We start from the raw sequence: 17,808 nt of genomic DNA, 5'->3' as shown, positions 1-17,808 counted from the left end.
CCTGCACACAGCCAGATCGATCTGTTTTTGCCAGAGAATGTGTTGCTTCTCCATCTCTCCAATCAGAAGTCTAACTTCTTCCAGGCAGAGGTCAGACACAGAGTTTTCAATCAGAATGGAAGATGCCAGATTCCACACCAAGAGTCGATCATACAACTCCTGGCAGTAGTGCAGCTCTGAGCTGTTCAGTCGCAGGTTAGAGTTGTGCAACAGCTCCCACACAAACATAGACAGTTGCTCCATCTGTGAAGGCAAAACACGGGCTTGTATTTGTAGCATTAACAATCCGACGACTTCGACAAATACGTAAGGTCAACTTTAAAATCTTAGAAACATCCAGATGAAAATCACTGCCCAGTACTATACTAATTAACTAAGAGAAACTAATTAAAATAATTACTGTGATGAAGTTATTATCACTGTAGAGTATCACAACTGACATTTACAAATATGTCGATAATGTGAAACAAAAGAAGAAAAAAAAATTATAACCAAATAAATTAAAAAATACCCAACACAATTAAACTTATTTAATGGTTTGCTGTAATAAAATATCTAAAACATAAAATTCACAATCCGTCACTTTTGTTTTTAAATGACAATACAATAAAATTAATAAAATTAAAAATTAAAAAATTTGGAGGACTGATAACTGAACCTGCATATACAGACTGTTTTCATGATTGATTAAAATTGAATTAGTTCAGTCATAGGGACAAAAGCACAGACTGAATTCCAGAAGCCACTGGCACAACCCAGAGCTCACAGATCCCTCCCAATGTGGTCAGCAGTGTGTCAGAACTGAAATGTGTGTTTACTCCTACGAACTGGGAATTGCAGAGGGAAAAGAAAAGGTAGGGAAAGGAAAGAAGGTTAATCATGGACATTACACAATTCTGGAAATCTTTGAAATCTGCACTTGTGAGGGGGTCTTTATTCCAGCAATCTATGGCTCATTCTAAAATCTGACAAGTATCAAATAGCTCGCTTTGAGATTTTTTTTCAGGTAGCCGTTGACCTTAGCCGCCAAGTCACATTACTGCGCTGTCTTTTTTTTTTAGTTCACTCATAGTTATTATATCATTTTACATAAGTTTTCATTTCAGTGGTGTATTCTGTTTTCTAGTAGGTTACATTTCATATTTTCACAATTGGTATTCCCGTCAAAACTACGATGGCGTTCGATAATCCAGCAAAATCGCTAACCCAGCACAGCCGTGGTCCTGAACGTGCTGGAATGACACCTTTCACTGTATTATTAAAAATAAATTAATTGTTTGTGGCCTCAGTGTGAGACACGATGAGTCTAGAGCAGGGTTTCCCAACCCCTGTGCCTAAATATATATAGTAATATTTTAAAATAAATAAAATTTGCACACAGGCAGTAGAGGGGAAGCATGGGCCAAGGGGTGTGGTACACTAGCAATAGTTACTGTTTCGTAATGAAACTGTTACCAGATATCATGAAAATCAAAAACGATAGCCGAACGTCGGATGACGCCGGTACCAGATGAACCACTGAGTCTTTCCTGGTGGCCACCAGGATCGCTTGAGTTAATGGCAGCAAAATGGTGCCATATTTGAATTTTGAAGCATCCAACACTTGGATTAGTTAATATAAATCTAGGGTAAGCACTATTTACAAATCCAACAGTTACTTAAGCCTAAATGCCACAGTGCAAAATAAAAAAGAATAAAATGGGGAAAAAATGGACTTAAATCTTACATAGTGTGCTGCTGATTCCTTCTACTATTTATGGTTAAAATGATGAAATCTGAAATAGGTGGGGAAACAAAGATCCAGCACGGTCCATGGTTCTGCCACAGATCAGGGTCAGAGGAGCGCACCTGCATGCCCGTGCGAAGGCAGGCCGTGAGGAGGTCACGGGCCCTGGGGTCGCCCCGCAGGGCGTGGACCGCGAACATCCTGGTGCGCTCCGACTGCACAGGGGACAGCATCCACGCCAGCAGGCGGCCGGCCTGCGTCCTCAGGACGTCCCTCGCCGCCCACAGCGGGCTCCTCCTCTCCGCCGCCCCGCCCACCGCCAGCAGCAGAGTGGACAGCAGCCGGCGCGAGAAGTTCTGCTCCACCGTGCTGGCCACGGGGCGCTTCCCGTCCGCCGACCCTGCGACCCGGTCACCGCCACTCTTATTCCACTCTCACACTCACATGCACAACTTTCCTGCGGTTTTCTCGCCTATGACACTTTTCGTCTCTACTTTCAAAATTACTTGGCTGAAACGAGTGAAACATCACACTATCACACCTTCTGAAATGTATTTTAGACATTTTAAAATTATTTTATATGCACATGCAATGAAACTGAAACAAAACTATTACTTTCTACATAAACCATTAAATCCTCCAATTTTAAAATTAAATCCATTTCACAATTTGCTCTGATGGAAACATAAAATTCTACCAGATTATTCACACACACACCTATGTTGATGACAAAATCCACTGCTTTGACGAGTACAGACTTAAATCGCTCATTCAGCTCCGAGCGTGGTATTTCTTTGTGAGCGTGTGTTTTACTGATGAAGCTGGAGTAGCTCCCGGACTGGGACGAGAATGCTGGTTTCCGGTACGCGACAGACATGCTGCTCAGTCTCTCGTTGGCAGAGTGTAACGGCAACTCATCATAGCTTGTTGATAACACTGCAACATTCAAGTTAGAATGAAATAAACTCCAGATCCAATGAAGTGAACCTCATAGTGGTGTTATCAAAGTGTAATTTACATTGTGTGTTGAAACACAGAACCTTATTAAGGTACACAATAAGCGAACAATTCTAACACAAGGTAGATCTATTAATGTTCATATGTTCTCTTGTATTTATTAACAATTATGGATGAGGAACAAAAAAATAGGAAAAACTGGAGGGCAGAAATTCAACCACACAATTATTTTGTGCCCCCTTACACTGAAAGTTTCTATTTCCTTTGCTAATTTGTTAAAGTGACTTTTATAATTTTGTACAACGGTATTCAAAATACCAGTTATGTGTATCAAACTGATACACAGGGCAAACAACTGGCTACCCTGATTAAACTTAGATACATGAAAACTAGTTACCAAACTTCACAGCCACAAATTATGTGGGTATCCATTTTTTCAGCAAAAAATTATGCCTTGCTCAAATTCATTCCAGGAAAATCATGCTGGAAAGTGAATGTTAATTAAAATAATACGTTTCCCAACATTGCCAAAAACTAAAATGTTTTTGTTGACGATCAGTTTAATAAAACTGCACCCACATTAAACTTTTCATTTTCTTTCATTTTCTATTAACAGAAAGATTATGTAACATGAAATTAATGTAATTACTGACACTTTTTGTTTACTAAATGCATGCTTGCCAACTACGTATAACACTTGAATTGCTACCCACATAACTTGGCACAAGAACATCCTTGTTTGCGTGAGGTGAACCTGACCTGAAATTTTTTGGCTTTTTTCATCAGAGCTGCTGCTGACTAGCCAGGTGGCAGTACACTCGGGTGTCAAACATATTTCAGCATACTATAAATCATTGTATCCTTTTAATTGGCCTTAAAAAAGTAAGTAATGAAGGAAGGGAATTACTATTAAGGAAACGGTAAGATATTGTTTTTTGATTCATAACAATATTAATTTGTTACATCATATTAAATGTGACACAGGTGTATTTTCCAATGTGCATGCACATAAATTAAAAATTCACATAGATAGAAATGAGCATTAATTTAAATTTATAACCATCCGGTTATTTGTTTCCAACGGAAAGAAACTGAGAATACGGCAGTAAAAAAAAAAAATATTTTCAGATGTTCAGATATTCAAGAGCATTCTAAAACTGAACTATAAAACAAGCTGAAAACTCGCAAATGAATTACAGCAGAGATGAAATACCTGAAGCAAGGAAGACGTTGTTCCTGATGTTTGAGTTTGGCTGAAACGTGGCAGTTAGCTTGTCCCACAGGATATCCAAGGCTCCTTCTAGGACTGCGCACTGAGCATTGCGGGCAATAGTCACGCAGAAAGACTCCACGCCACAAGACCCCCTCTCCCACTGCTCCACGAAGGTCAACTGCAGGAGGAGGTCGTTCAACACCTGGGTAAAAAAAGTCAACAAACATTTATTTTAAAACCCAAGAAATTTTTTTTTTTTGAGTAATGATACTATAATTATTAGTCCAGATCAACGATTTTATTGAAAAATTTTTAAATGTGGATAAGGAGGAAAAATTACTTTAAGTAGTGAAATGTTATTTACTGCATTCAGAAAACTACTTTTCATGATTAACATATGTAATTGTTTATTTTGAATTACCTACCTGAAAAAGTTTTAGTATTGATAGTCTTTTTACATTTTACAAATCAGACTAAAGGGGTCAAATGAAAAGTTAGAATCAAATATAAATTCAAATAACATATGTCCAAATCATTTAAGTTCTGTTGTAAAAAAAAAAAAATCAGTCCTGCAGGCAAGGTTTCAAAAAAAATACCGCTACCAATACACCTATAGCTCTATTAATACCTCAAATTGGCCATACTATGTGAATATATAATTGAAACAATTTTTCAAACTATGTATGTTAGAGAAATTATTTTTTTTCTTCATAAATCTAAATTCAAAGCAAGTTTATTGAAAAATGTGCATCACTTATTTATTGGGTATACATCTTCATTTCTATTTACTTGGAGTTAAACAGTGCCTAAGCAATAATTTTTATAATTTGCCTTTAAAAATTTAGTAAAAATAATTAAATTAAGATTAAAATATTATTAAAACTAAAACTATGAACATAGCAAGGATTTAAAAAAAAATCAGAGTCGTGAACATATTTTTTTGATCCCGCCATGGTATCAACTGATTCACAACTGTGGCACGGACTCACCGACAAAATTATGCTTCACGCTTCCATATTTAAAAGGGAAAATCCAATTAATTGAAACATATGCTTTATGCTGCCTAACTGACAGCCCTGTCCTACACATGGCGCTGACTAACCTGAGTGTGGTGTGCCTGTGGAGACAGCAGCACGACACCTGCCAGAGACACCAGGGACATGTGGACGTCACTGATCAGATGCTCCTCTTCCGCAACATTGCACACGTCGGTGGGCACCCACGAGCCGTGGGCTACTGCCATCAGAGTCTTCACCAGCACCTCCGTCAGACCACAATCCAGTAGAGGCCTCATGGTGTTCGGAACCTGAACACAACACGGCTTCTAACTGGTGAACTGCAGAGCCCTAGCACCACACACAAATCAAATGTAACACACACTTTCCAAATTCATCTGTTCACGGATAGAATTTTTCTTTCTCTTAATAAATACGAAATTTTATTCAAAGGAACTGTAAATAGATTAAGACAAAGTAAACACAAAACATATTACAGAATACAAAAACATCAAAATACATACCATTAATCCAAGCAGCTCATTTCCATCACATGCTGTACACTATTTATGGATCATTTCTGTGTAGCGCCAAAGAGAACAGTAAACAGGAATCCTGAGGTAGCAACTTATAGAAGGTTGGTCATGCAACTTTGTACTTTTGCACAAAAAAAATCAAAATCTCAAATGATAAAATAACTAAATAAGAAGTACCTATTGTATTTACTTGAATCTAATACCGCCAACTTTAAAGCACACTAGTCTTTCATTTCTTACTTTCTTTAAAACAAGAATTATCAATATTTATGAGACACTTAATTCTAAGCAACATACCTATTGGAAAAATAAAGAAGTGTATGTTGACTTTTGGTCATTAGTTCTCTTAAATATTTCATTAACCCTACGGTGCTGCCTAGATAAAATTTGGGAACAGATTTTATTGGTCTACATTGCAGTTACCTACTTTGCAGAAGGGCTATCAATAATTATAAAGTCACCATGCATTTTATAATCAATCACAAAGTGCATGCCAACAACATAAATTCACAAAATTGAAGACAGCTGCTAAAGGCAGATATATTTCTATGCACTAATCTTTTGTGCAGCATGTTAACATGTAATAAAGAAAACTGCAAACATTTCTTCATATCACATTGAACGTGGTTTAAGGTTTAGTGTTAATTTTAGTGAATTACGGATGTAATTGTTTTAGTGTTAGTAACAGCTGATAATCCCAGTTTTCTAGAATTCTGATGCAATTGTTTCCAACCAATACACTGAAAAAAGTACAATTTTGGTGTTACCTATCTTTTCCATTTACCAGTTCATAGTTCCGTAGGTATCTTTTACTCCAATTTGTCCGTAATTTAAGGCTATAATTAAATGTTGTGTTTGATAATTTAGTTGAAGGCATAGTGTGTATTGCGCTACGTCCAAATTTTAAGCCGTAAAATACTTTTTTGTCATCGACCAACATTTCCTGTTAATAAGGAGTGTTATTAAGGTACTGATTTATTACTTAAAAATATTGAATTCCTAAAGACTTTCACTGATATTACTCACAAAAAGCATATAATCAGTTTTGTATCGGTTATCTGATCTGTTGAAGGAATGTATTGGTGATATCAGTTTCCATCCGTGTTGGCCATCACCGGGGAACTAGACACGCACCTGGGAGACGATGTCCCGGAGGAAGACTATGACGTTGTGAGCCAAGGCCACGTCGTGGACGGCCCGCGGCAGCAGCGCCAGGAGCGGGGGGAAGCTGCTGAGCTGGAGGAACGACGGGTCGGCGAGGTACGGGGCCGTCTCCAGCTGGTCCTCCAGAGATGTGTGGCAGCGAGTGACCAGACACACGCAAGCCTCCACCAGGTCCAGGGTGGCGGGGTACATGGCCAGCTGGTTGGCCAGCTGGTAGAAACCTTTCATCTTCACGAACTTGTTCACTTCCTCATCCGTCGAGCGCTGCATGTACGCATTCAGCACCTGTCGACGCACCACGTCGAACCATTCACCAACACCAAAAGCAACCTCTACTTTTTTTATACTTGCTTTATACTACAGTCTGTTCCACGCTAAGAATGCAGTACAGAGTAATTGGCAAACACTGTTGCCACATTGTAACTACCCAGGTAGTTATCTTATTTTGTACAACATCATTTATCGTAATATATTTAAACATTTTTTTTTTATTTATACTATATCTTGATTTTTATAAGACCATTAATATAGTCTATATACATAGTCTTACTGATGCCACAAATGTGGTTATAATAACCGCATCTCTAAAATAATTATTCACATAGCACTAAGCATTATGTTTTATGCAAGCTAAATGAAACAATCAATTATATAACTTAATTTTTTTTTATCCAAACAACACTGCCATTTTGCACAATAATTTACTCAAAGACTTAAGATAAATATAGATAGCCAACAGCCAAAGCCAAAAGATAAACAAAAAAAATGAAATTACATGATACTGGCTTGTAGCAGCCAAATGACACTGACACAGATGATTTTTTTTTGACGTGACAACGTCTAATAAATCGATGAACGCCGGCTGCACGCACGAAAAAGTGTCCCACTACGGATGTCCCACTACGGATGTGTTCTGTTTGCTCATTGTACGCATGCGTGGCATCTCTACTCATGCTCATTGTACGCATGCAAGGCATCTCAATTCCACTCGATTGGAACAACCATCGATTTGACTTTTCAATTATATTTTCGTCATTTGAATTATTAATATTATGTAATTTAACAATCGTCCACCGATTTTCAGCAAAATCGGTACGGTTATTTAAAAGTTATGTTGAAAATTCAAATACGTTTTGAACCAACAATGGTGTTTTACAGTTACACATAATTCAAATTACACCCGGGATCTTTTGCACAATGTTTTAAAAAAATATTGTAACACATTATAAATAAGTTTTTGTGTATTTGGGATGCATATTTATTATAAAATCGTGTTAATATTATAACCCTACCGTGAACAAAATTTTTATAAATATATATAACATCTGAAACTACATTACTTTAGTATGGCCTCGTGGGCGTGTGGTTAGCGTATCTAACGGTTAAACTAAAGGTTGTTGTCGGTTCAAAACCCGGCAGCTGCAAATTTTTTTTTTTGGTACTTGTAAAAATAAATACGGCGCACGCAACATTTCAAAAGTAATAAATATATTTGAATTAATGAATGCAAATAAAAGTAAATTTATTAATTCAATTGCACATTTCATTTCACTCCTTTGTATCCATACAAAATAGTGATTATTCAATAAAAATGATTCAATTTTATTCATAAAAGTATGCAGAGGCAGATTTTATCATGCAAAAGATTGAAAAATTAAAAAAAAAATTCTTCCTCAAAGAATATAATATTTTTAATGCCTAAATGGTTTGGTTGCAAAAACCTATTATGGCTCAGTCTCAGGCCGAATATGATATTTCCTTTTCTTCTGGATCAATCATTTCATCAATGTTTTGTTATGACGTTGTCACGTTAAACTATCGTCCGTAAACTGACTTTACAGACAACCAATTTTTTTGTTTTAACCTGGATTACCAAACTCTTTCTAATTTATTTTAATAATGTAAAAATGTCTGAAAAACAAGTAAAAATAATATATATGGTCATACAATCGTACATGATTTTCCATATATTTTACGGGTAAATTGTATAAGTTGGCAAGTATGCGGATGGTTTCTGACAACTAATGTGATTTTTTTTATGTTGGGTTTACGAGTTAAAACCCATTAGCAAATAAATGACAACTTTACATGCATTCTTTCCATTCAATTGTAAAAAAAAATAGCAACAGTAAAACCTCAATATACAAAACCTGAAGGGACCATAATTTTGTCACTTTACAATAACGAGATTTATACTAACCAAACTATTACAAAATTTAATCACATTTTCGGTATGAATTCAAAATTAAATTTCAATTAAAGTTAAAACTTGCACACAATTTTATACCACACCAGATTATTCCCCCCCCCCCCCCCCCCCTTAATTTAAGGATTGTAAAATACAATGTTATAATGGCTACACCTGTGGCACAAAAAAAAATAACTTCTTCTGTATCACATTTAAAATAATTTAAGACATTATATACAAAAATTACATATCATCATCATTTTGGAAGAACAAATTTTCCTACATCCCCCCCCCCCCCCTTGACCACCCAAAAAAAATGAACACAAGCAATGGCATCAGTAGATATTATTTAAGTTGGAACTTCACATTATTTCTTTACATTATTCATTATTCTGGGTTAGTTGCAATAACAATCCTTTAATAAATATAATTGTTTACCCTTGAAACAAAAACAACTTTGTATCACATAATGACCATACTTTTGTACTAAACATATCGCACTGTCGAAGTAATAGAGCCATATCTCAAAAAATGTGAAATTGAGTTAAGATCGCCATTGGAAACAACATCTGCTAATCTTACCAATGTAATAAGGCCATACCTGAATTTTTTTTTAAAAATAACGGTCAAAACACGATGTTGCGATGGACGCAAGTCTGAAATTTAACCATGTTATTGCAATAATGTAGCCTCTTGTTTAATTGTGTTAAAAGTTTCTACTTTTGACATGTGGACGTATTACTTTGACAGTACGATATTACTTAGCACTATAATTAATATGTAAATTTTTTTAGAGTCCGTGAAAACATTTTGAATTAATGAGAGCTTTCATTAACAGGGTTTTTCAATAATGAGGTTCCACAAGTCATGCACAATAAATCAAGATGGTACCTTGACGACAGCGGTGCGGACGCGGGGGTCGGCGTGGTTGGCCATGACGAGGAGGGACTCCGCCCGGACCACGTGGTTCAGCACCTGGTGGGCCATGTTGTCCGGGAGCACCAGGAGGGTGTCCCGCAGGAGCATCAGGAGCCCTTCCACGACGAGGCACTGGGAGCTGCCCGCCACCCACTTCTCCTGGTCGCCGCCGCTCGCCGCCAGCTCCACGCTCTACGCAAACAACTTACTCCCGTGAAGCACGGCAGAGTCCCCGCCGCTACACACCGCACCTGTCCGGACATCGAATAAATACAGGCAGGATTTAAAAAAAAGCAGATAGTATTTGGTTTCGTCGATCCTACATCGGCTCGTAGGTTCTTAAAAACTTAGGTCTACATCTACTGTGGTATTAAACTCAAAAATTAAGCTGTATAAAAAATTGTATTTATGAAACACAAGTCTATCCATAAGGCAGCAAATGACAAAAAAGAAGCTAAGATTTTTTGCATACATACATACATAAACTGCATTCCCACATCTATTCTATCAATTTTATTTCAAAGAAGGAATAAACAACAGTATTTTTAAAAAAAAAAACAGTAGTACGTATTTTGGTTCAGGTTGTTAGATAAAACTGTATAGGATTAGCAGTTAGTTTATTTTACCTTAGTGACAGAAGTATTTTCATTAAGTTTACGTCAGTGACAGAACAAACTAACATTGAATTTACCTGGCTAGATTATATGGATTTACTGATTTTGGTTTGTGTTTTAGATATTAAAAACTGAGCAAAATTGCTTTGCATCTTTCAGTATGTTTTATTTATATTTGACTTCTTAGCTATAAAAAATGAGTATGCATTCCAGCCTTATTTTTTTTAAATTTATTTAGAATTGTGACATGCCCACCGACAGTCGTTAGACTTGGGTGGTTATATACTAAAGTGAATTTGTGCATTTAAATATGTTCTGTGTCAAAATACCATTTTATATTTGTTGATTTTAACATAAAATAAGCATTTTCTGTAATTTGTTTGTAAAGAAATGTACATTTCATTGTTTGCATCAGCTAAATTTAATAGTAATATTTGCAAATCGTAAACCAATGTTGCACAGTGTTAGGATAACAAGAATTTATATAAGTGAACTACCACTTACTGACTCACTGACAAACTCATTACGTATTCCCCGGAACTATAAGACCTATATACGCTAAGAACGGATTTTACGAAAATCAGCTGCCAATGGGAGTTGCAATTAAATTTTACAATTTCGCGTTTTTCGGTAAGTTTTACAAAATTTAATTTTGACGCTTTCTTTATTTTTGTGGCAACGGCTACAGCATTATTGTATTTATAAATCTTTATTTGACTAAGAGAAGTATCTTCACAATGTGGTAAGCCTGGGTAACACTGAGTTCATCAGCTAGTAATTTATAAAAAATGGAACTTCTGCATTTTTCACACATTTCTGCTACTTTTGCAATCCAAAATTGATATTTAGATTCTGACATGAAATAAAAAAAATCCTTTTGGCACAGCTTACAAGTGTAGGTAGATATAGAAGTCCTTATTTACTCTGGAAATATTTTGGAAACTTCTATAAACCTACAGAACATTTTAAGAACTTAACGTACATAACATATTTATGTTCTCCAATATTACAAAATGACTGATTCTTATTTGCTCATTTTCCATAAAGCAAAAATATTACGAATATTTCTAACTCAATGTATCCAGCATTCAATAGTTTACAACGCAGCATTGAATAGCTTAGAACGAATTTCATATTATATGCAAACTAAGGTAATTATTTAATTATTTTTTGGCCTTCCACTAATAATGTGGTCGTATAAAAATTTTCTTCGCATCAAGGTTTAGGATAATATTAAGATGGTTTAAAATAAATTCAAAACGAATTTGATACTACTAAGAAAGTTTTTTTTTTAATTTCAACCCATGTTTTAACAGTAATACATAATTTGTTTCATAAAAAATTGTTTCAGCTAAGTTTTAGATGAAATTTAGGATTCATACAATAAATTATAATGGATATGATAGTATATTTATTTAAAGAATCTTGTTATTTCCACCCCCCCCCCCCCCTTGCAGTGATGTTTCAGTAAACAAAAATGTATTTTAACAATAATTTTTGTCAATATTTAGACAGTTAAATAAAAATAGAATGGATTCGATAGTGAACTGGGTACGGAATTTTATTTATTTTCTCATTCCAACCCCAGGTTTTTTCAACTCCTTCCAATGGTTTGTATTATTGAAAATTGTTTCAGACAAAAGTTTAGATAAAAATTAAAATATTTACAAAATATCTGAAAAAATTTGATGCTGTTCCTACGAAGAGAGTTATGATTTTTTTTTGTCCTCCAACACTTGTTTATTAAACCTCTTTCATATTATGGGAGTTACAGCGATGTTTCTGTTTTTAAAAAAACCTTCCTCATTTCTACCCCTTTGGTAGGATATTGCCCACTAATGATCTCGACCAAGATTTTCCACTACTAGATTTTATGAATGAATTTGGAAGTGATTTTTGAAAAATTGTGACAGTTATCATGTTCCGAAAATTGTGATTATACACACACACACACACATAAATACATACATACATACATATAGACACACACACACAAATATAAACTTTTGAGTTGCCGATGGTTTTGAGGTCTCTGGACCATAAAATGGAAAAACTCCATAAAAATTTTCCGAAAGCCGCACCATCGTAACGGCTACAAAAGGTATAATTTCTTTAAAATATACCTAATATTGGATTAGCCCTTTTCTTAAATTAAATAAAATTGCTATGGAAAAATGACATGGCACATATAATTTCCCAATTGATACAACAAATTTTATCATATTTTCATACTTTTACAAATAACTTTAGCATTGCTCTTCCTTAGTGTAATTTTATTTACAAACGTTGGGGTCCTAAGCACATTATTTTGGTTGTCTCTGGTAGTTTCCTGTTATCATTAATAATTCACCTGAAAGTGGTTGCTATTTCACATAAAAAATAAATTAAAACCTAAATAATCAAACCCACTGAATTTGGCAAATCTGACAGATCCAAGATTCAAAAGTTTTGATCATAAAATAATAGAAGTGGTTATGGGTACATAAATATGCCGTGTACCATTTCTGTCTCACTGGTGAATTTCTCACGGTCGTTGTGGTTTTGCTTCATGTCCTTGTGGCTGAGCTTTCCTGACATAGCGCTGTCCTTCATGTCCGCAGTGACAATCGAAGGGAAGAGGACGAAGCCATCATGGTCTGGGCTGGTCGACACTTTCCCCATGAAGCCAGAGAGCCCCACACTGCTCTCCCGATAGCTGCCAGAGATGCCCGAGTCCACATTCCTCCCACTGTCTTCCACCCTGTTGCTGTCCACGGGCAGTGACATGGTCCTCTGAACTTTGTACGAGGAATTCATGTGGGAGTCATCAAGAGCTGTGTCTACAGAGTTCTGCTTGATCTACAACACACATGGTGCAAAAAAATTATAAACTAATATAATTTTACATAAACTTCAAATTTTAATAACTTATCTACACATTAACATTTTTCTAGCTCATCAAGCTTTAATTTTACACATTTCAATTTCCCTTTTGCCATTTTTTGTAGACTTATTTAATGTTCATCATATAATATTAAATTTACTTGTTAACAATTTCCTGCATTTGGTTAACTCTATTCCTTGGTTATTTTAAAAATGAAGTATTAATTAACAAATCACACAGAACTGGAATTCTAGTAAAAGCCAAACAGTCACTTAATGCATAATTATTTTAATAGGTTTGTGGTGACATAGAAGCTGTTGTGCCAGAACTGCAGTTAAGTTCACTCGTATGAGAGATGGTTGTTACATCACGGGCAGTGATGACATGCAACAAATTTCAAGTAATCATGTTCCCGGTAATAATTCCTAATCATTAGAGCCAAGATGATATGGTTTTATTTTGAACCTGATTTCGTCATTTAAAACCACACATTTCGTCGTTATTTCGTCTTTTAAAAAAATATGGCTTTTTTAAGCTATTCATGGTACTTACACAATATATTTCACGATTGTGACATAAAAAATAGCAGTTGGGCCTATTGTGTTGTTTAGAATCACATGTAATTAACATTTTAATGTTATGGTTAAACATTTTCTCTTAAAAAGTACCATACATTCTCAGGAACCGTCAAAAAAATCTGAAACAAAAATAATTGGGTAAAAAATTGTAAAACTCACAATAAAAGCTTATAAAAAGCCATTATTTAACACGCAGCATATATTTTGTGTGGGTTTATAATAATTGTACGAATGTTCGTATAAGAAGAGAAAAAAAAATAATCGGACATTCTGCTTAAAAATACGGCAGCAGTAGCTTGTGCAACGTAAGTGGGAGCGCGGGAATCCGGCTAGACAGGCTGGCGGCAGCACAGGCGGCGGATGCATGACGTCATACGGCTTACCTCTCCTTCCCTTCTCTAGACTTCAAGGTTCATCCCTCCCAGGCATACAAACCATCGTGTCTCTCTCCCCCTCCTCCCTTATCTTCCTTTGGCATGTGAAACTGTCAACATCCTTCCTCCCCTTCTCCAAACTGCGTGCCACGAAATCCAGGTTTGTATAGTCCATTTATGGTAAAATGAAAATTTTTTAAGGGTCCCCACGACAGCCATTTACCGTTAATTGTTTTGATACAATTTGTTTGTTAGTTACACAACATTATTTCTGCTGGAAAATCACTGAAACTTCAAAATTTCTTTAATAGAAAGATTTAGCAGGGACGTAAAAGTATTCATTTTTACCGCAAATTAACTATACTCTCCCTTCCTGCCGGACAACATTCTCGGCGCGTGACGCATGAACTACAGTCGTGTGCCGCGCACAGCCACGAAAAACCTACGTGATTTCCAAACTACACTAGATATCCGACTGGAGTCTGTTTACGAAAAGCATTTAAGAATTTTTTAATGCCCAACTGGTTCTTTTGATATCGGATCAAGAGGATTTAGAGGAGATAAAATGGCTAAAAGGCATGTTTTCGAAGTTTTAGGTGTAAAAAACCCGTTACAAATTTCTTGAAAGTATCAGAGGGAAATGCATTACACCTTTATCTTTATTTTTACGCCATATAATTTTACGGTCATAGCTCAAATTTCACAGTTATCTGACGGGAATGAGATGACTGCACGCCAGTTCAGAGCCTTGCGCTAGAACTACCATTGAGCACGCTGACCCGACGGCGCCCTAAAGCTGATTAGAGGAAGCACTTAGAAATGCTAGGCAAGAAATTCTTCCAGCTTGTCAACCAGGACCCGGGCAAGTCTTGACTATCAAGCTTTTCACATTAAAATATAAGAGACCTGTATTGTGTAATGTCGGTGTTATTTAGCGGTTTTTCTTAAAAATCGCTTTTTTCGCATTTTCCATATAAATTCGCGGAAAATTTCGTGATTTAGCGATTCACCATATAATCGTGGCCCTACTAATCATTACAGGAATTTTGGTACTATTTTTGTTAGTAATTTCAGTACTATTTTTGACATGTGTAAAACTTTGTATTTGAAGTGCTGCTTTGTTTTGTTTAAGGGAAGCTTCAATCACTATTTAAATTGGTTGAATTTGTCAGGTATTTTTCTATGCTATTACAATATTTATAATATGTCTTTGGAACAAAAAATATATGTTGGAAAGTTTAGAATATAATAAAAAGACAAAATGACTTGGTGTTTATTAATTGAAAAGATAACATAATAAGTATAAACACAGAATTAGGTAATTATGTTTCACAAGCATATTATAAAATAAAGATACTTATATTTGTATTAAAATACAAAACATAATGATCAAACTATATTCACCAAACTTAATTAAGTTGCAAAACCAGTTGTAGAAATCAGTTTAAATAAAATATTACGATTTTCTTGCAATCCACCAAAAGAATTTGGCGATGAGGGAAAAAAATGTTTTTAAGTGTACCAACCCAAATTAATTTTTAAACATTCAGGAAAGCACTATAGAGAAAATAATAGTGTCTAAAACAAGATTCTATTTTTTAAAAAAAGCACTGTAAAGTACTTATTTTGTGTAGTGAATAAACAATAACAGTTGTTTTAAAAATACTACCAATTTTGAATTTAATGCAAAGTATTTTAATAGTATTTGTAATTTTATTGATTACTTTCTAAGGAGATTTTTTACATGAAATTAGTTACTTTTACCCTCAAGTAATTATAATTCATCCCAATAATTTTTTTTCTGTACTTACTATGCATAAGAATTATGTACGAGGTTTCACTAATTTACCACAGATTGCCAAAACTACTAGAAATACAGGAAAAAATTTTAATGGCTTTTAACTATAATTATTTTCAAAAATTCTAAAAAGGAAACATGCACATTAGAGAATTGCAATTGTGAGCTATATTTCACCTGCAGGTTTGTAAGAGCTTTGCTCAGCTTCTGCGGATCAATTGCCTGAGTGAAGTCACCAACACTCTGCTTATCAGCATTCTTCTGGCTTGGTTTCCCTTTTACTTCATCAGATGCTTGCATGACTCCTACAAGAAACATCAAAGATACATGAAGTTACTTTCAAAAACCTGCTCACAAAAAATCTAAATATACAGTGGTACCACACCATCAATTCAGAAAATAAAAAAATAAATTCTGCTGCTGTTAATAATATTAACAGTACAGTACCTATGTAACAATTATTCAATACAACTATTTTTTTAAGTAAAAAAATTGTTAAAAAAATTGTTATTTAAAAATCATCACCAGTGCTGCATTTCTCACGTGCCAATAAGCTGAGACACGGAACACACAGACTTTACTTGTACATGCAACTCTAGTGAAGACAGATACATGGTGCGACCCTTGTTCAAGGGCGACCCTTACAGTAAAAAAGGTTAAATTTTTTACGTCCAAAATTGACAGGTGAGACCCAAATGCAGGGGGCAACCGTTCTGCGGGCAAATACAATGACAAACGTGTCGCGCGGGACAGAGCCTTAACGCATGCTGGTCACCTGGTAAGTTCTTGCCGTGCGTGGGGTGGCTGGGTGGCACCGGGGCCAGCAGGAAGTAGAAACTGGAGCGCGCGTGCGTGATGTACGTGGCACTGGCGCGGTGCAGCAAGACCAGGAAGTCCGACACCGCGACCACGTGGCAGAACTCGGGAGGTGCACCCATGAGGGAACGCACCAGCTCCACCAACGAACAAGCAACCGAGGTGTGGAGCTGGGGCGACTCGTCGTAGAGAAAACGCTCCTGAAAATTAAGTACATACGTATTTTACTAAAAACACAAGAATGTTGCTTAGTAAAATAAAGACATACGTGGGACCCCGGCCATTAGCAAATTTGCTGGATCATTGAACACCAAAGTAGGTACAGTTACTATCCAGGGTAAAGACTAGCAATGGGTGCACGAATTACTGAAAAACACAGTTAAAGCAATGTCAAAAAAAAAATTATTAAAATTTTTTTATCCTGACTATCTAGACTAACACTGTAAAATCGCCCTCAAAATAACACCTTAATTTGTTTCAGAGCGCTAATCAAATCAGCACTGGACAAATAAGTTTTTTCCAAAAGAGAATATTTTAATCAAAACGTTTCATTTTCCAATCAGGTAAGTAGCCGACTACCATTGTAATGAAGACACTTCTCGTTAAAAATTAATTTACAGTACTAAGATATATCTAAATACATTTTAAGTATATTTAAATAAATGTTGAATAACAATTTGAGATTAAACAACCTAAAATTAAATTTAAATATTCACATACCACATTGTTTGCATAATATTCCCAAGTAGGCGCTACCAACATTTCTGAATTACAAAATAATGTTATTGATTTAGGATGCATATTTCAGTAATGATTTTAAAAAGGCAAAAACTTAACATTTTCTAATATCACAAAGATTATTTTACCTGTTAGCATAATTCTTGACTCTGTTGTTTAATAAATGAAGACTGGAAATTAAAAAAAAAACTGTAAGTGCCAAATAAACATTATGAGAAAAATCAAGTTAACACTTGCAGAATACAAATTTATTTCAAAAAAGCATTTTAAACATTACAGTTGGTATTTAATGTACCTGGAAAACAAAGTATGGTTTAAAAATTAAAAAAA

The 17,808-nt window shown here is 35.3% G+C and overlaps 1 protein-coding gene across 3 annotated transcripts in view; it reads right to left on the bottom strand.

Moving 5' to 3' along the window:
* Positions 1–17,808, bottom strand: part of LOC134530338 (lysosomal-trafficking regulator) — a 114,370-nt gene that overhangs the window by 41,460 nt on the left and 55,102 nt on the right. For all 3 annotated transcript variants that reach the window (XM_063365078.1, XM_063365081.1, XM_063365079.1), the window contains exons 20-29: positions 16,700–16,940; positions 16,102–16,229; positions 12,811–13,149; positions 9,671–9,889; positions 6,562–6,876; positions 4,999–5,202; positions 3,897–4,098; positions 2,444–2,662; positions 1,849–2,126; positions 2–243 (exon numbers count right to left, since the gene is read on the bottom strand). In XM_063365078.1, the coding sequence (XP_063221148.1) occupies positions 2–243; positions 1,849–2,126; positions 2,444–2,662; positions 3,897–4,098; positions 4,999–5,202; positions 6,562–6,876; positions 9,671–9,889; positions 12,811–13,149; positions 16,102–16,229; positions 16,700–16,940 (2,387 nt within the window). The remainder of the gene's footprint in view (position 1; positions 244–1,848; positions 2,127–2,443; positions 2,663–3,896; positions 4,099–4,998; positions 5,203–6,561; positions 6,877–9,670; positions 9,890–12,810; positions 13,150–16,101; positions 16,230–16,699; positions 16,941–17,808) is intronic.

The sequence above is a fragment of the Bacillus rossius genome, chromosome 3, assembly GCF_032445375.1.
Source record: "Bacillus rossius redtenbacheri isolate Brsri chromosome 3, Brsri_v3, whole genome shotgun sequence".
In the NCBI taxonomy this organism is placed as follows: Eukaryota; Metazoa; Arthropoda; class Insecta; order Phasmatodea; family Bacillidae; genus Bacillus; species Bacillus rossius.
The sequence above is the reverse complement of the archived record's forward strand: the minus strand, read 5'-3'. Positions and strand labels throughout refer to the sequence as shown.